At 42.0% G+C, this 25,642-nt stretch overlaps 1 protein-coding gene across 3 annotated transcripts in view; it reads right to left on the minus strand.

The window, feature by feature from the left end:
- TSPAN12 (tetraspanin 12) overlaps positions 1-13,941 on the minus strand; it is a 65,951-nt gene extending 52,010 nt beyond the window's left edge. Inside the window, exons 1-2 of one of the 3 annotated variants that reach the window (XM_004313167.4) lie at positions 13,472-13,941; positions 12,366-12,501 (exon numbers count right to left, since the gene is read on the minus strand). In XM_004313167.4, the coding sequence (XP_004313215.1) occupies positions 12,366-12,431 (66 nt within the window). In that variant the 5' untranslated portion in view covers positions 12,432-12,501; positions 13,472-13,941. Of the gene's footprint in view, positions 1-2,992; positions 3,035-12,365; positions 12,502-12,704; positions 12,837-13,471 lie in introns of those variants that run through there. The other 2 variants (XM_073809869.1, XM_073809870.1) reach the window with 2 other exon arrangements.
- Between the last annotated feature and the right edge of the window lie 11,701 nt (positions 13,942-25,642).

The following is a 25,642-nucleotide window of genomic DNA, read 5'->3' on the forward strand; positions in this document are numbered from 1 at the left end:
CAATAGTATTATTTTTTTTAAGAATCCTTACCTTTTACAGATACATGCTGAATGGTTTAATAAACAATCCCGATGCATGGGGATTAAGTGAGAAGTGGAGGCTGTGTTGGTAACTGGGGATTAATTATACTGTGCTTTCTACTTCTGTATGTTTTTAATTGTCCATAATTTAAAAAAAAAGATTTTTTTTTTAAACAGCAACTATCTGGAACTCATTCAGTCTTCCTGGGAGGCTTTTCTAAAAGCTGAAGGTTAACTCTAAGTTCTGAAGGCCTTTCCTATTTTGATGGAAATTTTTCTCAAATTGCCTTATACTTATCTTCTTAAATGCAGTATAATGAATTTCAGCTTAATTTGATTTTTAATAGTTTCTGGCATCTTGATGAACATTGATTACCATTACGTCACAGGTTTTCTGTAAATGCTGAAATAATGAACATACAAGATAGGAATGAGTCTTTACTGACTCAAGGAGTGGCTGTAAACATGCTTTCTGGATAAGGGCTCCTAGGTCAGCAGAGCACGTGGAGCTCCACCTGCCTGGAAAAGCAGCTAGTGAATTCACGCATCCTTCATCCAGTTGCAAATACAATAGATCCCCGCCTTATCCGAGGGGGATATTTTCCACGAACCCCACTGGAAGCCTGAAACCTTAGAGAGTACCAAACCCTATATATACTAATGTTTTTTTCTATAATAATGGGCGGGTAGCATCTACACCTTGGATACAGTGGACAAAGGGATGATTCACGTCCTGGGCCTGACAGTAGGAGATTTCATCACGCTTCTCAGAACTGCACACAATATAAAACTTACGACTTGTTGATTTCTGGAATTTTCCATTTTATATTTTTGGAACACTGTTGACCGTGGGTAACTGAAACTACAGAAAGTGAAACCGAGGACAAGGGGAACTACTGTATTTACTCAGCCCCAACCATCTGCCTTGTACTGTCTGTGCTAGAGTACAGACCCAACAATGCATAAAAGAAGCAAGATGTCAGCCTCTGTGGAGCTTCTTACAGAACACAAGGAATAAATACATAAACCAGATAATGACAGACTGTAAAAAGTGACATGAAGCACGGAAAAGTGAAGTAACCTGTTCAAGGTCTTGCAGATTCAACGGCAGGGCTGGATTCAAATCCAGGCCTTCATCTTTAAGCTTCAGGGTTAGTCACTAAATGCCTTCCAAGTTTACAAACGAGCCTTATATTCCCCAAACAGCGAGGAGATGCACCTGCATAGCATGCAGGGTTCCTTAAAACAAGGGAGGGGTGGGGTTGCAGGGGGAGGTCCTCTGTAGGGGTCAGGCTCAGTCTGAATGTCTGAACTACTTTCTTTGCTGAATGAGGGCTCAGGGCTCAATGGCTTCAAACAGGTTAAGAACCCTGGGATCACAGTTCAGAGGAGAATTAGGCCACTTATCACTATCCTCATTCCTGTTGGGAATGAAGAACAGATTGTAAACCTCATAAAAGTTACCCAGCGGATCAGCCACAGTGTATTAAACATGCTTCTAGCTTCTGTAAACTTGACGCTTTAACATCTGTTCTACATGCGTATGCTGGACACACCTTGGTCTGGACAAACTGATAATATGCCTGAGTCACCTTGCCTTGGCCACCTTCCACCCGCCCTTGTGAGAAGTCCTTCTTCAGGGCCCACAGTTTTCATTTTCAAATACAAACCAACCAATCCGGAGCCCACACTCCCAACCACCCCTTTATTGAGCTCTCTCATTCCAGGCCACTCTACACATGCCCGAATCACCGCGAGGTCCAGATGCCAGACAACTAGGGACAGAGGCTGCTGAAATTATTCAAACTAGCCAAAACCTACTTATCCTGCCTTGCCAGTTCCTCCTTGAAGAAGCCCCAATGAAAGCACTTGCTCAGTCTCCCTCTCTCCCTGCCTCGCAATGGACCCCACCATGAGGAGACCTGTACTCTAGCTCTTAGGATCTGTGAGTGTAACGGACTATCTTTTCAATGGCAGCTGTCTCCCGATCTGTCGATCTTACCAAACCTCAATAATCACAGTACCTATTACAACACACAGGGCTAGCAGGGGACCATGGACTGCTTGATTAAATCTGCGGCTAAGTGGCCTCCCTCTACTTGGCTATATGTGGGTCTTCAAATACCTTATATGTTTCAGGGGAACGGGAAAGTCTACTAATGTGCTATTTTATTTAATTACCTTAATTCTTTTGCAGTTATAAATAATTCTCCCCTCTCTTTATCATTCTTCGAAATAATAACCGATCTTGATTTCTCCATCCTTTAATTTCTTGCAGGCTGTTTAGCCAGTTTTCAATATCATAGCTCTAAGACAGCTATCAATAAATTATCAGATTCTTCATTTTGCATGATATAGTATCAGCGGTTGTCATTATATACACAGTACTTCCATTCATAACAAAAATGTCATTTTTTAAAACGGCATATTCCAAAACATTTCTAGTACTGTAGAACCGTTAAGAGCATGGGTTCTGAAGTTATTCTTTCTTTCAAAAAAATATGTATTGATCAGCTGCTCTTTGTCAGGTACTGTGCAATGTGCTAGAGATATATACTGATCAGCAATGACAGGCACCAGCTCAATTCTATGATGAAATTTACTAAGTGAAGAGATCACGTGTTAGTCAAGTGTTAGTCAATTCATCAGAGACACAAATGTGTAACTGCAAAGTGTAATAAGTACTAGGAAGGAATAATACAAGTTGCTGTAAGAACTTCTTTTGGGGGACTTCCCTGGTGGTCCAGTGGCTAAGACTCCATGCTCCCATTGCAAGGGGCCCAGGTTCTATCCCTGGTCAGGGAACTAGATCCCTTATGATACAACTAAAAGATCCCACATGCCACAACGAAGATCCCACACGTGCCATGAAGACGCTGCGTGCTGCAACTAAGACCCAGCTCAGCAAAATAAATAAATAAATTTTAAAAAAATAATAAATATTAAAAAAAATCCTTTTGGGGTGACTGACCTATTCCATGGGGTCAAGGGGACTTCTCCAGACAGCTAAGATCTGAAAGATAATTATCAAGTTCATTAGGGAAAGGGAGGTTGAAAAGAACATTCCAGTCAGAAAGAACAGCAAAGGTCCCAGGGTGGAAGGCAGCATGATATGTGCAAGGAGGGGAAACCGGCAGGGTGCAAGAATGGAAAGCCAGGCAGGGGTCAGAGCACATGGTCTTAGAGGTCATCGTGAGGCATATGGTCTTGACCATAAGAAGCCATTGTATCAAAAAGCCTTGGTTTGGGCTTCCCTGGTGGCGCAGTGGTTGGGAGTCCGCCTGCCGATGCGGGGGATGCGGGTTCGTGCCCCGGTCCGGGAGGATCCCACATGCTGTGGAGCAACTGGGCCCGTGAGCCATGGCCGCTGAGCCTGCGCGTCCGGAGCCTGTGCTCCGCAGCGGGAGAGGCCGCAGCAGTGGGAGGCCCGCGTACCGCAAAAAAAAAAAAAAAAAAGCTTGGTTTGAATTTGAATTCCAGCTCTGCTCCTTTTCATCTATATGACTTCGGGTATGTCATTTAATCTTTCCTAAGCTTCAGTTTCCTCCTATATAAAATGTTATAATAGCAAGTCCAACTTCATAGAGCATTCACAGGATGAAAAAAGCGTAGGATTCTTACACATATTCCCTGTTACTATCTTATACATATTACCTATTCCTTTTGACCTCAGGCCTTTCTCTTAACCTTTCTCAGTTTAGGAGACAACTCTTAAATCAGTACATAGATGTGATCTTCGGATATTTGAAGGTCTAACAAATGGACGGGAAAGGCCGCTCTGGATAGAACTATTGGACTTCCATAGCCATTCTTATTTTTGACATCTCTAAAACTGAACTCATTTTCATTCTTCTCGAAACCTGTGTGTCCCTCCCACTGTTTTTCCTGTCTCGGTAAATGGTATAATCAATGCTTCAGTCACATCCACTGGCACCTTGGCAAGCAGCCTGAACCTCTCCCTCTTCCTCAGTCCTACATCTAATTGCTTTCAAGTCCAATGGATTGTTCCTGCAACACACCTGATAAATTCCTCCCCCTTTCCTGCCATTCTGGCTAGTTCAAGCCCTCAGTCTCTTGCCAGGCAATTATAATCACCTTATAATAGAACTCTCCAGCTCACAGATTCCACCTCAAATTCACCCTTCAGTTAGCTTTATAAAACACAGATCGAGCGATTCTGCTTATAAAGCTCTAATAGCTGCCCCTTGGGGCCCCTCCCCATCTCTCACTTCCACTTTCCCCAACTCTCTCTTAGAGAATAAGTTTAAACTCTACAGCAGGACACACAGGCCCTCTTCAGTCACCCTTTGACCTATCTCTTCAACTTATTTCCTGCCAACTCCTTCCCACACACATTCTGTCCTTGGATGAAAAAAGTCCTGCTTGTGCTTCTCTGATATGCACCACACAGACCTCCCAAACCCATGGCTTTGCCCATGCAGCTCCCTCTGCCTGGAATGCAATCCTGCCCCAGCCTTTCCATATCATGAGCAGAGCAACCTTATCCTTAAAGACCAGCTCAAACATCAGCTAGAATGTAAAGTTTTCCTCCCAGCTCCCTCCTTACCCAGAGTCAACACTCTTGTCTAGACTTCACAGAGCAGTTATCTACCGTCTCCTATTTTTACCCACCCATCTCATTCCACTAGAGGACACAGACCACTGCCTCTAGCCCCATCTCACAGTAGAGTACCAGGCCCAGTAGTAAGACCTGATACATATTAGATGAATGAATGAGAAAATAATTAAAGAAAGATGATTTCAACTTGCCAGATAAGCTAACTATTGGAGAACTTTAGCAAAATTAGGAGATGCTTTAAGTAGAACTGAGCTTTCTATCACTGGAAGTTTTCCAGTAGAGAGATGCTTGCTGAATTACATGATGAAAAATTTATATATCAGGTCAGAAGCTGGCTTAAGTGTTCTTAAAAGTCGTTTAAACTACAAATGTTGCATTCTACTTAGCCCCGCTGTTTTTTTCACTGTAGTCACCGAAGCATTGTAGCTGTGCAGAGAACATCAGTAGAAATAAATAATATCAACACAAAGCTTTATCTCACAGTAAACAAGCAATTCTGAAAATACACTGCTTTTTATTATGACCTTATTTCCAGCCGCATTAAATGGCTGAGAAAGTTCAATTCTCAAAGAGTGATTTTACTTATTGTTGAGAAAATAATAACAGTAACAACAAATACAGTGCATGCTATAGCAAGGAACTAAGCTAAAATGAGACAAGGTCACTTCAATAACTAATCCTAATGCTATTAAATCTAGAAGGACAAATTATGCAACCAATTCAGGACTCCTTACAAATAATGGTATTTTCTACTAACTTTCCAAATTAAAATAAAATAATTCTTCAACTGTCATTCATGATGATTAAATTATTAGGACACTGTAGTTATCACATGTAACTAGGTTTATAGCTCCTTACATCTTCTCCAATATTGCAAAATATTATCTGTAGTTCAAGGAAATATTTAGAAAATAACACAAAGATTACTTTAGAGAAATATATTTAATATACTACTTGGCAGGACCTCTGCCACCTTCTGTCTTGCAAAAACGTTCAGAAAATGCTAGCTCTCAACAAATATTTATAAAAATGAAATTTGCTGTGTTGCAGATATATTCTGGTTTTGCTTGAATTTAATCATGTAAAAAAAATAACAAGAATCAAGTTGTTTCCTATATCAGAATTTATTATGAAATGTATACCTATAGTTTCCAGGAAGTAAGGTTGCAGTCAAAAAATAGACATTTACATCCTTCAACTGTCTGGCATATATAATATATATTCTTATATGAGGTGACAGTAACACTAATCATTTCTGCTCAAGGCGGACAGATGTCTAAAGCCAGCCACCTAAACTTTTCTTTTTATGTCAAATCTGTTAGCAAAGAGCAGAATGTGGAAGAGAGACCAGGAACTTAGTTACATTTCTGTCTCTACAGAGAACTTGGACGAGTAATTCAAACTTTTAGAAACTCTTTTCGCTCATGATGAAAATGGAAAAATTGAACTAGATGCTTTTAAAATTCCCTTTTTTTCTTAAAAACAAAAGGATTCCAATTATTATTTATTAAAATGTAAAGGTAAATCAATGTTTTTTGGTTTTGTTTTTGTTTTTTTGCGGTACGCGGGCCTCTCACTGTCGTGGCCTCTCCCGTAGCGGAGTAACAGGCTCCGGACGCGCAGGCTCAGCAGCCATGGCTCACGGGCCCAGCCGCTCCGCGGCATGTAGGATCCTCCCGGACCGGGGCACGGACCCGTGTCCCCTGCATCGGCGGGCGGACTCTCAACCACTGCGCCACCAAGGAAGCCTGGTAAATCAATTTTTGATAATTTGGAGGCTAGCAGTCCAAGGCAAGTACTTCCCAGGAACATGTCTGTCTCAGTTCCCAAGCCTGCTCCCATCCACCTTTTAATCAGTTCATGCCTCAACCAGCTTCCCTTCTGGGGGTCTGGGGGGGGGGAGCTGGGAGCAGCAGAAAAAAAGCAAACAGATCATACTATTTGCCTGAAAGCACGGGCACTGTAAATGATGGCTGAAACAAGTTCCGAAGATTCCTTGTGGGTATCATTTAAGCACGAACATCTACTAATTAAGGATGAATAAATCAATAGCACCTTGGAGCTGTGCTGCCTAATAGTTTTTATAGATCATGTTGCCCTGCAGACAGGGTGACCATACATCCTGCTCTGACCAGGATGGTTCCACTTTAAGCCTCTGTTGTCCTGTCATCATTATTAATAGAGACAACCCCTTATAACTTCACTCTCAAAATTGTCCTGATTTCCACAATAAATGATCTGGTCACCCTATAGGCAATGCAGGCAAAAGAAGGGTGAAAGGCCTCATTCTACACCGTAGTTTCTGTGCAGCCCAATGGCCCAGCCTGTGACTGTTCTGAGTGGGGAACGATGCCTGAGGGGCCTGTGAGTCCAGTTGGCAGCAGGGCTGGGCCCCAAGGAAGCCTCCACGCCCTTCTCCTTCTCGAAATGCTTCCTTAAGAAGCATGCAGTGGCCTGTCTTTGCTCAGCTGAGCCAACCGCATTAAGAAAAGTGTATTAGCTTTGCCCCTGAGACTAAAGCTTATTGAATGTTTATTTTTAAAAAGCACTAACATTTCTCGAAGGGCTCTCCTTTATTCCTTAGGAAGAGTTAAAGTAAACTGGAATGCCTTTCATAGTACAAAATTGTGGGGGGGTGGAGAGCAACAATTCAAAAAGTAGTAGGGCTTCCCTGGTGGCGCAGTGGTTGAGAGTCTGCCTGCAGATGCAAGGGATGCAGGTTCGTGTCCCGGTCCGGGAAGATCCCACATGCCACGGAGCGGCTGGGCCCGTGAGCCATGGCCGCTGAGCCTGCACGTCCGGAGCCTGTGCTCCGCTACGGGAGAGGCCACAATAGTGAGAGGCCTGCGTACCGCAAAAAAAAAAATAAAAAATAAATAAAAAAATAAAAAGTAGTATTTTAACATGAGTATATAAATGCTGTGTGAATGCAAATACCCACTTGCCCAGAATCTCTTTAGGGACTACGGGGGTCAGACACCTAAGGTTCACTATAGAAAACCGGAGAAAAACAAACAGAACATTGAGTCTTCTGTTTTCTTCAGCTAGCTTGCATATATCCCAAAAGTGTGAACCAGATTTCCTGTCTGCTTTTTAGGTTTTCTTTTATAAGCTTCTTTTCGTATTTCATCGAGGGTAGTTCCTCTCTCTTGCTACTCTTTGGTAATGGTAAGTGAAAGACAATGGCTCTTATCTGCTGGTGAGAAAAGAGAGTTTAAAACTACAGGTGGGATATTATACTTTTAGAAAATAATAAACAAACATGATGAATGTTAAGTGTTCACCAATTTCAAGAATTTCCAAAAAGAACCATATGTATCCATTTTTCCAACAGCAGAAAATTATCATCTAAGAATGGCAAACACTCACATCATAAAGCCACAGAAGTTGTCTTTAAAATGGAGGAAAGCTTTCATTTATGAAATACTATGGCATTTAAAAAGTAAAAGTGTGATACATTTGAAGTAAAAATAACCCATTTCCTTGCTCTATCGTGGCCAGAATGTGAATCATGGTCTCCAAAGAGCTCTCAGGGCAGTTTACTCACGTGCACTGTGTCTCATGTGCCTTTTCCCGTTACAAATCCACAAAACTCATGACAAACCTCGAAGGTCCAGTATCTGTCTGCCAGCCCCAGTAGAGCTGAACTGGGATCATGCTTCTTTACAAGTGAAAGAGCCACTTCAACAGATGGCAAATCAAGGTGACCGGATCCACAGCAATGAAAGAATGCAGTGCATCTGTGATCTTGAATATTCTGTGGATTGTTTCCTCTTAGACAGGTCTATACCTCCCACTTAAAAAAATTAAATATGCAAGATACATGTTTTTACTGAAAAAAAAAAATTCACTGTTTGATATTCAACTCCCAGAACAGAAAAACAAAATTGTATAGGTCCTCAGTGTTTTTCCAAATAAGATTTATTTTTCTTTCCCTAAAATCTTTGCTGGGTAGAGAAGGGGAGAGGGTACCAGTATAGTAGAAATAGATAAGAAAAAGTCTATTTCAGATGCTAGGAGAAGAGTAAAAGGATACAGCTTTTGATCCTGCAGTTAATGAGTACAGGTATCTCAATCCCACAAAACTAGAGGCCAGTACAGTCGCCCTCTCCACACTCAGGATGAGCTCAGGTTCACGCCACACTAGTTTGTTCTCCTTCTAATTCCAATGAGAACTAAAAGCAAGGACTAAAGCCTTGCTCCTCCAGATGGGGCACTCAGACCAGCAGCAACAGTGTCACAGAGGGGCTTTTGAGAAATGCAGACTCTCAGGCCCAGCCCCAGACATACTGAATCAGAATTTGCATTTTAACGAGATGCCCAGGTGATCTGTATGCACGTGGAGGGTTGAGAAGCACTGCTCTAGGGGACTTGGAATGAGCAGGTGGACAGCTAATCCCTTCCTACTGAAGATGTTTATTTCTCTGCTGCAAATAAATTCAGCACCGTTTCCAATAGTACAACTTCTGCCGCACTTAGAGAAAAAGAAAATTGGACTTTGAATCCCTATTCTGCTACTTACTGGCAAGTTAATGAGCTTCACTGAGTAACTTCTCTTTACCACCACCCGCCATTTTCCAGGCGGAAAATGAGAATTAGATGAGAATTGGATGAAAGAGTAGTGTAAGGATGCCCAGGAATGTGTGAGGCACAAGTAAGGAAATATAGGATCTGCAAACATTGCTTTAACTTTGAAAGAATAACACCAATGTCCCCAAAGTTATCATATACATTTCATATAATTCCAAAAAACTCCTGACAGATATTTTAATTGTATAAAATAATCTCAAAGAAAAAGAAACCTTAATCAAGACAAGAAAGGCAGGTGCTTTAAAAGAACAGAAGAATAAAAAAAGATTATATAAAATTCTAGAGAAAAATTCTACTGAAAAAACATATAAAAATTTGTTTATATAAAGTGATGCTCAAGCTCACTGATAGCGGGGGAGGTAAAGAATAAAGTAACAGTGAAATAACACTTTAAACCTCTTAGATTGGTAAAAATTTAAAAGTTTCATAAGATGGCAGCAACATTATATGTATATGATGTACATATAATGAGGTATATTGGTGCTTCTATTTCTAGGAGATAGATTCCCAGGACAGGATTACTGGGTCAAAGGAATGGAGGAGCGGTAGCAATAGTAGCAGTATTAATCACAACAATAACCATTACTACTACAAGGATTCCTTTGACTCATCCATCCATCTCCTGGTAATCTACTTATTACAGTAAACTATTCGTGAGCATCATTATTGCAGTAGTAGTAATGACTGTGGGTACTACAGCTACTATTGCTACCGCTACGACCTAGATAGCGCTTATTAAGTGCCACTGTTCAAGCACTTCACATATATTGAGTCTAATCCCCCAACAACTCTAAAAAACTCTAAAAAATAGGAACCATTCCTATTTTGCAGGCTAGGAAACTGAGACACTTAAACGTGCCTGGCACACATAGTAAGAACTACATAAATGTTAGCTATTTTGTTGTCATCATTACATATCCTCTGACATAGCAATCCCGCTCCTGTAACTCTAACCAAATGAGAAAAACAACCTAACAAAAAATGTCATGAATATCTATATGAATGTACATGAATGGGTATACGTGGACAGGTATGAGTAAATACATCTTTGTATGAAATAAAGAAAAATAGGGCTTCCCTGGTGGCGCAGTGGTTGAGAGTCCGCCTGCTGATGCAGGGGACACAGGTTTGTGCCCCGGTCCGGGAGGGTCCCACATGCCGCGGAGCGGTTGGCCCTGTGAGCCATGGCCGCTGAGCCTGCGCGTCCGGAGCCTGTGCTCCGCAATGGGAGAGGCCACAACAGTGAGAGGCCCACGTACAGCAAAAAAATAATAATAATAATAATAATAATAAAATAAAGAAAAATACAGAGGGATGCTGAGTAGGCAGTAAACTCGGATTATTTTGTTGGTGGGGAGATGATATTTGGAGAAGAGGAGGGCTGGAGAAAGGGGGAAGCAATTTTAATAAATCAGAACACACAGAAAGTGAGAACGTTGAAGTACGGGATAACAACAAAGAAATAACATTTTACATTCTTTGGGGACACAAAGAGCCCTGGAGGAGTTTAAGGAATAGGCATTTTTAAGCAAATGTCATTACTCAGAAGAGTAATATTTTTGTTAAGTGATTTGGGTTCCCCTCCACACACACACATAATACAAGTTATTGAGAAAATTTCCAAAACATTGTTCTATGTTGCACAAAAAAAGTCCTAGTAATTCCAAGGTTCGAACACAGTAATCGTCCATGTAAAGGCACCGTCTAGGGGCAAGAAAGCTGAGTTCTGCTCCCGGCACTGTCACCATTGGGCCATCTGACCTTTGGCTTCCCGTCACTAACCTACACTTAGTTTTCTCATTCCCAAAGTAAGGAAGTTCGACCAGATCATCTTAAATCCCCTTTTAGTTATAAAAATGTGTTGATTCTGTAATTAAAAACAATAAAGTAGAAAAGTAAAAAACTAATAAACAGAAGTGACAATTATCACACATTTTAAAGGAACAAAGTTCAAAATCTTAATACCCTATAGCTAAGCAGGTAATTTAATGACCTTAATTAAATTAAGTTTGTACCTTAAATTAAATGTACATTTAATTTGTACATTTTTAGAATTAAAAACTGCAATAAGATCAGTTAGGTATTTTATATTTCCAAGTGGTGAATATAACTACTCAATGCTTTAAGTTTCATGTTGAGAAAAAAAGTTGCCAGTTTAGATATCTTTCAGATTACTTCCTGACGTAAGGCTTCATTTGTCACCTTAAAATGGAGCCATCCATAAGGAGTAGTTCAACCAAAATGTCATTCTCTAGAGACCACATGTCATAACCCTACAAAAAAAAAAGCTGGTAAATGCCAGCTAGTCAGCCAAATAAATAAATTACTCATTAAAAACTGTAACAGAACGTTTTGAATATAAATTATTAATAGAACACAAATTTGGGGGAAAAAAAACTAACTGCTTAAGCAGGACAGCTTCCTGAAGCAACATTCGACGTTTAAATTTTTACAGTTTCCTCAAAAGTTTTGTAAATAACAATGTGATTATTAATAACACTTAATGAAAATTTATGCCTGGGTGCAATGCATAAAAAGTCACTAACTCACAGGGCATAAAGATTTCCATGAGCTTGTTAAATTTTATGTATTTTATTTCCTTAAATGGTTATGGGATTTTCCAAAAGCATACACAAAATTCCTTAAAGCTTTGCCAACTTAGAAATAGTTACACGGAAACCACCTTTTCAGACTATATGGAATCTCCCAGAAAAATCTACTTAGTCTTTTGATAGGATATCTGGGTATGAATTCCTACAAAAACATAGTAAGACTTCTGCCCCCACCAGATTTTATAGGATGACGTAAGGAAACAATTTATGGCTTGCACAGTTATCTGAAATTCCTGAAAACAAGCAGTTCCCTAAGTAGTGTGTCAAAATTTTCTTATCTACAAGCACAAGCACGTGCATTTATTTATATCCCCAGATTAACTTCAAGTCTAATTTTACTGCCACTAGTATCCAGCGGTGGATTTCTTTTTTCTAATTACAAATGGAACTTGAGCTAGATCAAAGGCATTTTAAGGTCAAAATTTACTTCTCTGAAAAATAGAGGGTGTGATCCCATGTAATTAATTAATGCTTAGCCATGCCCTTTGGCGCATTACGTGGTGGCTATAGGAAACCGAGTCCAGCCGTCCCCACCTGTTGGTGCAGTGGACTGCTTGACTTACCCAAAAGAGCAGATTGAGCGCGTAGAGCAGGCAGCGCAAACACTTCACAGAATCTTCTCTGGCCATTGTGAGCCCCGGGAGGGAGAAGCCCCATCCTTTCACCACATCCTACCCCCACGGGCAAAACAGCAGCGATCTGCAGAGGGCGGGGGATAACAGGGGACTTCTCACCACCGCGCTCCTCACCCCCAGCCCATCCCTCCTCTGCCAGCCCTCAGCTGGGTGCAGGTCTGGTCCGAAGCCTAGTTCATTCGAGACATCGCTTCATCGAAAATCATTTGTTAAAGTTATAATAGTAACCTAAACTCCCCAAAGTTCCAAACAGGCTTCAGATAACACCTGCTGGGAAGAGAAAAGATTGTCTCCCCGGATGAATGAAGGCGCGCAGTAAACTCGGGTTCTCAGGGGACACGCGGCGGTGTCCTCTGAATTCTGATGAGATGCTCTTTAAAACCTCCCTCAGTCCACGCCCCTCCTCGGGGAGAGCTCTGCTCCGAACTGTCCCGAAGGTTGGAAACCACACTCCCGTCTCCCCCCCGCCCCCCGGAGATGTCACAGACGCCGCGGGCGACACCGAAGGTGAGAGTGTTCCTCTCACTGGGACAGTTCCTGGGCCCCCCACCTCCGCACCCCCTTCGCCATCCCGCAGCTCGGGTGTGAACGCGGGGCACTGGAGGGGGCGCAGCGCTGAGCTGGGATTCCGCCCGGCGACTAGGGTTTCTCCGGGAGAACACGAGAAATGATGTTTGGGCCCCGGAATGATGGATTAGCCGGGGGCGGCGGGCGGGGAGCGGGGAGGGGCGCACGGGAATTAGGGCCGGTGCAGCTGTGCAGACGCCGGGTTAGTCATTCACGTCCCCCTCCCCCGGCCCCGGCCCCGGCCGCGACCCGGCTCTCCCAGCCGCCCGAGGAGCACAAAGCCGAGCGCGGTCAGCCGCCCCGCCACCCGGGCGCGCGCCCCCGGCAGGGCGCGCGGGGAAGCGCCGGCGGCGGGGAGCCCCGAAGCCAGCACTCTAAGTAGTTTAGCACACAGCGCCGGGGGCAGCCGCCGCCGGCGGGCTGGCGGGACAGCGGGCAGGAAGGACGAGAGACGCGCGGCCACTCACCGTCGGCGCTGGGCTCCGCGCCCCGATCCCGCCGGGGGACAGTCGGGGACGCACTGCGGGGGCTCATCGGGGCAGCGACGCTCCTCCTGGAAAGCCGCAGGGCTGCATTGACTCAAACTGGAGAAGCTTCCTTCTCTTCCTCTCCCCCCGCCGCCGCCGTCGCCGCCTCCTGGGAAAAGGGGGAAAAAAAAAAGTCCTGGGCAGCAGTTGCTGGAAAGTCTCTGCTAAGCCACCTCCCAGCGCCGCTGTCCCTCCCAAGTCCTCGCCAAGTCCGGACGAGGCAGCGGCGGCAGCCAGGGCCAGCTGCACGAACTCTCAGCGCATGCTCGGGCCGCCGGCTGCCTGGGTTGGATCCTAATGGGTGTTTCTGGTCCCCTCACGCGGCGTGAGCCCCCGAAGGGACGCCTCACCTCTACAAGGGCCAGAGGGAGAAAAAACCTAGGGACTTTGGAGAAGTCCGCGCAGCAAGCCCCTTAAAAATGGTGGTGTCGGAGGAGGGGAGGCTGGGTTATAACCATAGGGAACAGGCTTTTATTATATGAAAATATTTGTGTTTGAGAAGGGGGGTGAAGGAGTGGCCCAACCCGATTCCTGCAATGAGAAACTAGTTTTCACAACCTTTCTAGAACCACCTCCTGCGATTTGTCACTAACATGGTGCCCTGTGCTCCTTCTTATTGCTTTGTTGCCCTCCCTGATTTAAAAAAAAACAGTTCTTTCCCACTTCCATGGTGCACTAATAGCATTTACTTACACCCCAGGGTAGACATGTGGAGATCTGACGGCCAGAATAGGAAGAACATGTTTAACTCTTTCACAAGTAACGCAAAGTTTCAAAAATTTTCTCGCAATAGGATTGTTTGAGCTTTAACAGGGTAATTTATCTTGAATTGTGTATATGGTAATGGGTTTTGAATTTTTTTAACAAAAAATTCAGGAAGTATTCATAGTAGGAGACTATACTTCTAAAAGTAACTTCCCTTTTGAAAGTAAGAAATTTCAGACGTAAAATATGGTGGAATTTTGATGTTTTATGCCTTGTGATAGTCCACATCTATGACTACTTCTGTGTGCATTGTGTGGCAAATAAAACTTCACTGACAAATGTGAATTACTTGAAATATAAACATCTTTGAGAAAACCTAATAATAGGAGTCCTCCTTCAATTTCCTTGGGGGGTGGGGAATAAAATGGAGTCCTGTGTCCATCACTGCCTATCTAGAGTCAGTTGCTACAAGATCAGGGTGACGAAGAAACACACACTCTCATGTGGAGAGAAGTAAAATTAAGACCTAAAGAGAACTTGAGTGTCCTGGGTTATGGGAGGAAAAGTCTTGGCAAGCGAGTCACTAAGCTGTGTGTAAGGCAGCAAGCTCTAAAGAGCACGAAAGCCATCGACTCCAAATACCAAGACAAATGTCCAGTCATCCACCAAATGACACTACCTCTGGCAACAGAGTATCTTCTGGAGTCACAGAGAAGAGCAAAGAAACCCACTTTAATCCTCAGTTACTGCTCAAATGAGGGTGTACACCAGTTACAAGCAGAGGGCTGCTGAAACCACCCACCATCTGAATGCTGTTGGTGCCACACATTCCTCTAAGTGATAGAAAAATCCCCACGTTGAGGGCAGTCTATGACTGCCATTAAAACTGACAGAAAGAGTGCAAATCATTCCCAGGTCTCCGAACAGAGATCCTCTTCTATTTCTAGAAAGCAGTGAAGTACCTTTTAAGTCATAAACCTTGAAGGGCCCTAGAATAATAAAATTTTAGAGGAAGATGCTTTAGAAGTACATCTCCCACCACCCCCACCCGCTTTTAGTAAATGAGGAATAGAGAGCCACGAGAAGTTTTCAAAGTTGCTCATTTACACCTCTCGTTAAATCAGATCCCAAGCGAAAATCCAGAATCATACTCTCTAACTAGTTCAGTGATTCTCAAAATTGCTGTACATTAGAACCACTTAGGGAGTTTTGGACAAATCCTAATGCTCAGGCTATAGCCCACACTAATTAAATTGGAATCTCTGCAGATGTGGCCTGGGCATCCAGATTTTTCAAAGTTTGCAGGGTAATTCTAATCTGCGGCAAAGTTTGAAAACCACTGCAACTAACACTTTACAGATGCCTTAAAACTAGCAAAGGAGTTTCTTCAGGTTTAGTTGGATCAAATCCCTCACCTGTGAATTGATACCTGGGATTATTCCTATGTTAGAAGTTAAGAAGAAAACAGAGCTGCAGTTACTGTTCTCATATTCCTGAAGAATGGTATATCAAAGTCTGTGATCAACATCTCAGCAGGGGAGACCTCACCACATTTGAGGCATTGCAGAACTGGGTAGTTTTAATAGCTTAAACCTGACCATACCTCCCTATAACTGGTACCACTCAACTCTAGTTCTTCTGCCTTTTGGAATCCACAGCAGGAGCAATCCTTCTCCCATATGACAGCCCTTCAACTCCCTGAGGGCAGCTTCTAGTCCCCTCCTCTCTAAGTCTTCTCTTCTCTAGGATCATAGAAGCGCAGTAAGACTTGACATCACAGCTGTCATTCTGTCGGCTCTACATTTTTCTCTGTGAGAATAACGTTTTTGTGCACAAAGGTAGGATAGAAAAATCCCAAAATGGGCATTACAGTTTGAATGTAGAATAACACATTAGGAAGGCGGAATGGTCTGTTCATTGCCCGTGAAGTAGGAACCCAGTTCTCTGGCCATGTATACTTCACTCGTGTACCTTTGAGTGTGTGGCCACATGCTGAAGATACTAAGAATAAGATGGGTCCCTGTGTGTCATTCCTACAGTCAGGAGCAAAACTCAGCTAGCTAAGCAGTAATGTAATACAAGTTCTTCACTCCACAAGGCAGCTCATTTGTCTACATCTTATTGCACTCAATCTGCTCAAGTTGTGCAGAGGGAAGGAACTGCATAGGTATTTGGTAGGATGACTGAATTTCTGTTGCTTCTTCCTTACAGTACACCTGCAACGGTCCTTCACAATCAATACAGGAAAGATGTTTTGAAAAGTATTATGTTTTGAGAAGTATTATGTGTCTGACATCATAGATGCTTCTCATAAAATGTCTTATTAATTCCTCATAACGACACAGTTGGATACTGAGACTCGGAGAGTTGATTTCTCCAGGGCCATACTGGTAGTGAAAAGAAAGTGAGATTCTAAGATCGGTCTGACTCTTTCCACTGTTAATCTGCATTACAATAATATTTCAAATCTTGGTGGGAATTCACTGACAAGTTTCAAGAATAAAAATATTCTCGGCAATTATTATTACTTCTTGAGCATATGAGGCTGGATTTCAAATATGTATACTCTAACTATGACTGGCGAATCTACTTTCACCTTTTACTTCTGAAAGAGTATACTCAGTCAGACCTGAGAAAAGCCTTTCGGCACTGAATTACGTAGACTTCACTCACTACAAGCTTAAGGTTGGCAAATATAAAATGCAGGATGCCCATTTAGGTTTGCATTTCAGATCAACAACAAATAACTTTTCAGCATAAGGATGTCCCAAATATTACATGGGACAAGTATAACATTGGACAAACACATACTAAAAAATTATTCATTGTTTATCTGAAATTCAAATTTAATGTGCATCCTACATTTTTATTTGCTAATTCTGACAATCCTATGCAAACTAGAAAATTCAACTCAAAGTACTACAATAATGATATAAGTAAATATATAATTTCACATAACAGTGTGTGTTCAAAAATAGCAATCTATCCAGTCAGCAATGACATCAGTTCTTTTTCCAGCTTGCTTTTGTGATATATACAGTGTGTCAACTAACGTCCTTGGGCTACATCTTCTCATACTCACAAGATAACTGTGCAAATCCAGGCACTACGTGCAGTTATCACTTCTTCTAGAGAAGGAAGAAACTCTTCCCACCTATGGCTCTCCCTTATGATCAAGGAAACCTCTCCCAGAAGTTTTGCAGCAGGTTATCTGTTATGATTCATTAGCTAGAACCCGGTCACATACTGATGTATGCATGGATTATTGGCAAGGCTATGGGTCAGCCATGACTGGTTTAAAGCAATCAAGATGCCTTCCTTGTGCCTGGAGTGACTCTTCTCTGAAGCGCACGGCCAAACAGAGGAGGGTAAATAACAGAAAATAATCAGATTTTTGTTTGAACTGCGGGGTAGAGAAAAAACTGGGTGCTGCCGTCTTCTCTCGCATTCACTGCTGAAACAACCCAGCTCTCACCCAACAATTTCTGTGGCACTACTCAGCAAAGGCCCTTAGTTCCTGAGAGAACCACTGAAGCAGGAACGTCCTGGCAACAGCGAAGAACCCTAAGAAAACCCAGATCACATCGTTTCCATCCCACGCCATCAGCTTACATCCTGTACCCACATTTGCCTTTGTACACCATATGATTGAATAGAGAGCTGTCCAGGAGCGAGCATGAGCATTTGAATGAGAAAGCAGGTTCTGGCAGCGGTGCCCCACTCTGCCCAGCCCGTCCCGTGGGTTCTGCGGGCCGGTGTGGAGAAGTGCCCTTCTGGGGGCTCTTCTGCCCCTCGCCAGGGTTTTGAAGTTGGAGTCACAGGGGCCAATAACTCATCACGCCGGCACTTTGGAGGCTGCTGCTCTGCCGGCGACTCCGTGGAGTCCTTCATCTCCCGAACACTCAAAGCTGAGCAGGGAAGGAAACACGGCTGGGAAGAGTGTAGCCCTGGGACTGGGACAGTGGATTTGGGTCAGAAGACATGAATTTGCAAACTACTATTTTCTAGTAGCCTCTTTGAACTCACGCTTAATGATGTATGACTTATAGGGCTATTGTAAGGATCATTTTTTTAAAAAATACAAGATATAAATGGAGACAGACCTTCAAGATGGTGGAAGAGTAAGACGTGGAGATCGCGTTCCTCCCCACAAATACATCAGAAATACATCTACATGTGGAACAGCTCCTAGAGAACACCTACTGAACGCTGGCAGAAGACCTCAGACCTCCCAAAAGGCAAGAAACTCCCCACGTACCTGGGTAGGGCCAAAGAAAAAAGAAAAATCAGAGACATAAGAATAGGGACGGGACCTGCACCAGTGGGAGGGAGCTGTGAAGGAGGAAAGGTTTCCACACACTAGGAAGCCCCTTCACGGGCGGAGACTGCGGGTGGTGGAGGGGGTAAGCTTCGGGGCCAGGGAGGAGAGCGCAGCAACAGGGGTGCGGAGGGCAAAGCGGAGAGATTCCCGCACAGAGGATCAGTGCCGACCAGCACTCACCAGCCCGAGAGGCTTGTCTGCTCACCCGCTGGGGCGGGTGGGGGCTGGGAGCTGAGGCTCGGGCTTTGGAGGTCGGATCCCAAGGAGAGGACTGGGGGTGGCTGCATGAACACAGCCTGCAGGGGGCTAGTGCGCCACGGCTAGCTGGGAGGGAGTCCGGGAAAAAGTCTGGAGCTGCCTAAGAGGCAACAGACCATTGTTTCAGGGTTTGCAAGGAGAGGGGTTTCAGAGCTCCGAACAAACGAGCTCCAGAGACGGGCGCGAGCCGCGCCTACCAATGCGGACGCCAGAGACAGGCATGAGACGCTAAGGCTGCTGCTGCCGCCACCAAGAAGCCTGTGTGCGAGCACAGGTCACTATCCACACCCCACTTCCGGGGAGCCTGGGCAGCCCGCCACTGCCAGGGTCCCAGGATCCAGGGACAACTTCCCCGGGAGAACTCACGGCATGCCTCACGCTGGTGCAACGTCACACCGGCCTCTGCCACCACAGGCTCACCCCGCAACCATACCCCTCCCTCCCCCCAGCCTGAGTGAGCCAGAGTCCCCGAATCAGCTGCTCCTTTAACCCCACCCTGTCTGAGCGAAGAACAGATGCCCTCAGGCGATATACATGCAGAGGCAGGTCCAAATCCAAAGCTGAACCCCAGGAGCTGTGCGAACAAAGAAGAGAAAGGGAAATGTCTCCCAGCAGACTCAGGAGAAGTGCATTAAATCTCCACAATCAACTTGATGTAACCTGCATCTGTGGAATACATGAATAGAAAACGAATCATCCCAAATTGAGGAGATGGACTTTGGGAGCAATGATATACATTTTTTTTTCCTTTTTCTCTTTTTGTGAGTGTGTATGTGTATGCTACTTTGTGTGATTTTGTCTGTATAGCTTTGCTTTTACCATTTGTCCTAGGGTTCTGTCTGTCCGTTTTCTTGTTGTTTTGTTTTGGTTTGTTTTTGGTTTTGTTTTTTTTTTTAATATAGTTTTTAGTGCTTGTTATCATTGGTGGATTTGTTTTGGGTTTCTTTGCTCTCTTCTTTCTTCTTATGTTTTCTTTTTTAAATTACTTTTTTTATTTTTTAAAATTATTTTTTAATTTTTATTTTAATAACTTTATTTTATTTTATTTATTTATTTAGTTTTTCTCCCTTTTCTTCTGAGCTGTGTGGCTGACAGGGTCTTGGTGCTCTGGCCAGGTGTCAGGCTTCTGCCTCTGAGGTAGGAAAGCCGAGTTCAGGACATGGTTCCGCCAGAGACCTCCCAGCTCCACGTAATATCCAACAGTGAAAACTCTCCCAGAGATCTCCATCTCAACACTAAGACCCAGCTCCACTCAACGACCAGCAAGCTACAGTGCTGGACACCCCATGCCAAACAACTAGCAAGACAGAATGCAAAACCACCTATTAGCCAAGATGCTGCCTAAAATCATAAAAAAGGTCACAGACACCCCCAACACACCACCGGATGCAGTCCTGCACACCAGAAAGACAAGATCCAGCCTCATCCACCAGAACACAGGCAATAGTCCCCTCCACCAGAAGCCTACACAACCCACTGAACCAACCTTAGCCACTGGGGACAGACACCAAAAACAATGGGAACTATGAACCTGCAGCCTGCAAAAAGTAAGTTAAGCAAAATGAGAAGACAGAAAAACACACAGCAGATGAAGGAGCAAGGTAAAAACCCACCAGACCAAACAAATGAAGAGAAAATAGTCAGTCTACCTAAAAAAAAATTCATAGTAATGATACTAAAGATGATCTGAAATCGTGGAAATAGAATGGAAAAAATACAAGAAACGTTTAACAAGGACCTAGAGAACTAAAGAGCAAACAAAAAATGATGAACAACACAATAAATGAAATTAGAAATTCTCTAGAAGGCATCAATAGCAGAATAACTGAGGCAGAAGGACGGATAAGGGACCTGGAAGATAAAATAGTGGAAATAACTACTGCAGAGCAGAATAAAGAAAAAAGAATGAAAAGAATTGAGGATAGTCTCAGAGACCTCTGGGAAAACATTAAACACACCAACATTCGAATTATAGGGGTCCCAGAAGAAGAAGAGAAAAAGAAAGGGAAGGAGAAAATATTTGAAGAGATTATAGATGAAAATTTCCCTAATATGGGAAAGGAAATAGTTAAGTCCAGGAAGCACAGAGAGTCCCATACAGGATAAATCCAAGGAGAAACACGGCAAGACACATATTAATCAAACTATAAAAATTAACAACAAAGAAAAAATATTAAAAGCAGCAAGGGAAAACCAAGAAATAACATACAAGGGAATGCCCATAAGGTTAAAAAGCTGATCTTTCAGCAGAAACTCTGCAAACCAGAAGGGACTGGCAGGACATATTTGAAGTGATGAAAGGGAAAAACCTACAACAAAGATTACTCTACCCAGCAAGGATCTCATTCAGATTTGACAGAGAAATTAAAACCTTTACAGATAAGCAAAACTAAGAGAATTCAGCACCACCAAACCAGCTTTACCACAAATGATAAACGAACTTCTCTAGGCAGGAAACACAAGAGAAGGAAAAGACCTACAATAACAAACCCAAAACAATTAAGAAAATGGTAATAGGAACATACATATCGATAATTACCTTAAATTTAAATGGATTAAATGCTCCAACCAAAAGACCTAGACTGGCCTAAGACATAGACATAGACTGAAAGTGAGGGGATGGAAAAAGATATTCCATGCAAATGGAAATCAAAAGAAAGCTGGAGTATCAATTCTCATATCACACAAAATAGACTTTAAAATAAAGACTATTACAAGAGACAAAGAAGGACACTGCATAACAATCAAGGGATCAGTCCAAGAAGAAGATATAACAATTGTAAAATTTATGCATCCAACATAGGAGCACCTCAGTACCTAAGGCAAATGCTAACAGGCATAAAAGGGGAAATTGACAGTAACACAATCATAGTAGAGGACTTTAACACCCCATTTTCACCAGTGGACAGATCATCAAAAATGTAAATAAATAAGGAAACACAAGCATTAAATGGCACATTAAGGAAGATGGACTTAATTGATATTTATAGGACAGTAAATCCAAAAACAACAGAATACACTTTCTTCTCAAGTGCTCAAGGAACATTCTCCAGGATAGATACATAGATAGATAGATCATATCTTGGGTCACAAATCAAGCCTTGGTAAATTTAAGAAAATTGAAATGTATCAAGTATCTTTTCCAAGCCTTGGTAAATTTAAGAAAATTGAAATCGTATCAAGTATCTTTTCCAACCACAACGCTATGAGACTAGATATCAATTACAGGAAAAAAAATCTGTAAAAAATAAAAACACATGGAGGCTAAACAATACACTACTTAATAACCAAGAGATCACTGAACAAATCAAAGAGGAAATTAAAAAATACCTAGAAACAAATGACAATGAAAACACAACAACCCAAAACCTGTGGGATGCAGCAGAAGCAGTTCTAAGAGGGAAGTTTATAGCAATACAATCCTACCTCAACAAACAAGAAACATCTCAAATAAACAACCTAACCTTACACCTAAACCAATTAGAGAAAGAAGAAGAAAAAAACCCAAAGTTAGCAGAAGGAAAGAAATCATAAAGATCAGACAGAAATAAATGAAAAAGAAATGAAGGAAACGATAGCAAAGATCAATAACACTAAAAGCTGTTTCTTTGGGAAGATTAACAAAATTGATAAACCATTAGCTAGTCTAATTAAGAAAAAAAGGGAGAAGACTCAAATCAATAGAATTAGAAATGAAAAAGGAGAAGTAACAACTGACACTGCAGAAATTCAAAGGATCATGAGAGATTACTACAAGAAACTCTATGCCAATAAAATGGACAACCTGCAAGAAATGGACAAATTCTTAGAAAAGCACAACCTTCTGAGAATGAACCAGGAAGAAATAGAAAATATAAACAGACAAATGACAAGCAGTGAAATTGAGACTGTGATTAAAAATCTTCCAAAAAACAACAGCCCAGGACCAGATGGCTTCACAGGCAGATTCTATCAAACAGTTTGAGAAGAGCTAACACTTATCCTTCTCAAACTCTTCCAAAATATAGCAGAGGGATGAGCACTCCCAAACTCATTCTACGAGGCCACCATCACCCTGATACCAAAACCAAAGATGTCACAAAGAAAACTACAGGCTGATATCACTGATGAACATAGATGCAAAATCCTCAACAAAATACTAGCAAACAGAATCCAACAGCACATTAAAAGGATTGTATACCATGATCAAGTGGAGTTTATCCCAGGAATGCAAAGATTCTTCAATATACGCAAATCAATCAATGTGATACACCATATTAACAGATTGAAGGAGAAAAACCATATGATCATCTCAATAGATTCAGAAAAACCTTTTGACAAAATCCAACACCTATTTATGATAAAAACCCTCCAGAGAGTAGGCACAGAGAGAACTTACCTCAAAATAATAAAGCCCATATATGACAAACCCACAGCCAACATCGTTCTCAATGGTGAAAAACTGAAAGCATTTCCACTAAGATCAGGAAGAAGACAAGGTTGCCCACTCTCACCACTATTATTCAACAGAGTTTTGGAAGTTTTAGCCACAGCAATCAGAGAAGAAAAAGAAATAAAAGGAATCCAAATCAGTAAAGAAGAAGTAAAGCTGTCACTGTTTGCAGATGACATGATACTATACATAGAGAATCCTAAAGATGCTACCAGAAAACTACTAGAGCTAATCAATGAATTTGGTAAAGTAGCAGGATACAAAATTAATGCACAGAAATCTCTGGCATTCCTATACACTAATGATGAAATATCTGAAAGAGAAATAAAGGAAACACTCCCATTTGCCATTGCAACAAAAAGAATAAAATACCTAGGAATAAACCTACCTAAGGAGACAAAAGACCTGTATGCAGAAAACTATAAGACACTGATGAAAGAAATTAAAGATGATACAGATGGAGAGATATACCATGTTCTTGGATTGGAAGAACAACATTGTGAAAATGAGTGTAGTACCCAAAGCAATCTACAGATTCAATGCAATCCCTATCAAACTACTAATGGCATTTTTCATAGAACTAGAACAAAAAACTTCACAATCTGTATGGAAACACAAAAGACCCCGAATAGCCAAAGCAATCTTGAGAAAGAAAAATGGAGCTAGAGGAATAAGGCTGCCGGACTTCAGACTATACTACAAAGCTACAGTAACCAAGATAGTTTGGTACTGACACAAAAACAGAAATATAGATCAATGGAACAGGATAGAAAGCCAGGAGATAAACCCATGCACATATGGTCACCTTATCTTTAATAAATGAGGCAAGAATATACAATGGAGAAAAGACATCATCTTCAGTAAGTGGTGCTGGGAAAACTGGACAGCTACATGAAAAAGAATGAAATTAAAACACTCCTTAACACCATACACAAAAATAAACTCAAAATGGATTAAAGACTTAAACGTAAGGCCAGACACTATAAAACTCTTAGAGGAAAACATAAGCAGAACACTCTATGACATAAATCACAGCAAGATCCTTTTTGACCTGCCTCCTAGAGAAATGGAAATAAAAACAAAAATAAACAAATGGGACCTAATGAAACTTAAAACTTTTGCACAGCAAAGGAAACCATAAACAAGAAGAAAAGACAACCCTCAGAATGGGAGAAAATATTTGAAAATGAAGCAACTGACAAAGAATTAATCTCCAAAACTTACAAGCAGCTCATGCAGCTCAATATCAGAAAAACAAACAACCCAGTCCAAAACTGGACAGAAGACATAAATAGATATTTCTCTAAAGAAGATATACAGATTGCCAACAAACACATGAAAGAATTCTCAACATCACTAATCATTAGAGAAATGCAAATCAAACTACAGTGAGGTATCACCTCACACCAGTCAGAATGGCCATCACCAAAAAATCTACAAAAAAATAAATCCTGGAGAGGATGTGGAGAAAAGGGAACCCTCTTGCACTGTTGGTGGGAATGTAAATTGATACAGCCACTATGGAGAACAGTATGTGGAGGTTCCTTAAGAAACTACAAATAGAACTACCATATGACCCAGCAATCCCACTACTGGTCATACACCCTGAGAAAACCATAATTCAAAAAGAGTCATGTGCCAAAATATTCATTGCAGCTCTATTTACAATAGCCAGGACATGGAAGCAACCTAAGTGTCCATCGACAGATGAATGGATAAAGAAGATGTGGTGCATATATACAGTGGAATATTGCTCAGCCATAGAAAGAAACGAAATTGAGTTATTTGTAGTGATGTGGATGGACCTAGAGTCTGTCATGCAGAGTGAAGTAAGTCAGAAAGAGAAAAACAAATAACGTATGGTAACACATATATATGGAATCTAAAAAAAAAATTGGTTATGAAGAACCTAGGGTCAGGACAAGAATAAGACACAGACGTAGAGAATGGACTTGAGGACACGGGGAGGGGGAAGGGTAAGCTGGGATGAAGTGAGAGAGTGGCATGGACTTATATATACTACCAAATGTAAAACAGATAGCTAGTGGGAAGCAGCCACATAGCACAGGGAGATCAGCTTGGTGCTTTGTGACCACCTAGAGGGGTGGGTTAGGGAGGGTGGAGGGAGATGCAAGAGGGAGGAGATATGGGGATATAGGTATATGTATAGCTGATTCACTTTGTTATAAAGCAGAAACTAACACACCATTGTAAAGCAATTATATTCCAATAAAGATGTTTAAAAAAATTGTCCAAATTAGCACTCTTGTATAAAGTCCTAGAAGAATTTCCTCTTAACGTTTATCCAAACCCATCCTCTGTACAAAGTTCAGAGATTTGGATTCATTTCACTGGCTAACATTTGTACAAATAATCCAGTCGTATTCAGTAAATA

This window comes from Tursiops truncatus, chromosome 9 (genome assembly GCF_011762595.2).
Source record: "Tursiops truncatus isolate mTurTru1 chromosome 9, mTurTru1.mat.Y, whole genome shotgun sequence".
NCBI lineage: Eukaryota > Metazoa > Chordata > Mammalia > Artiodactyla > Delphinidae > Tursiops > Tursiops truncatus.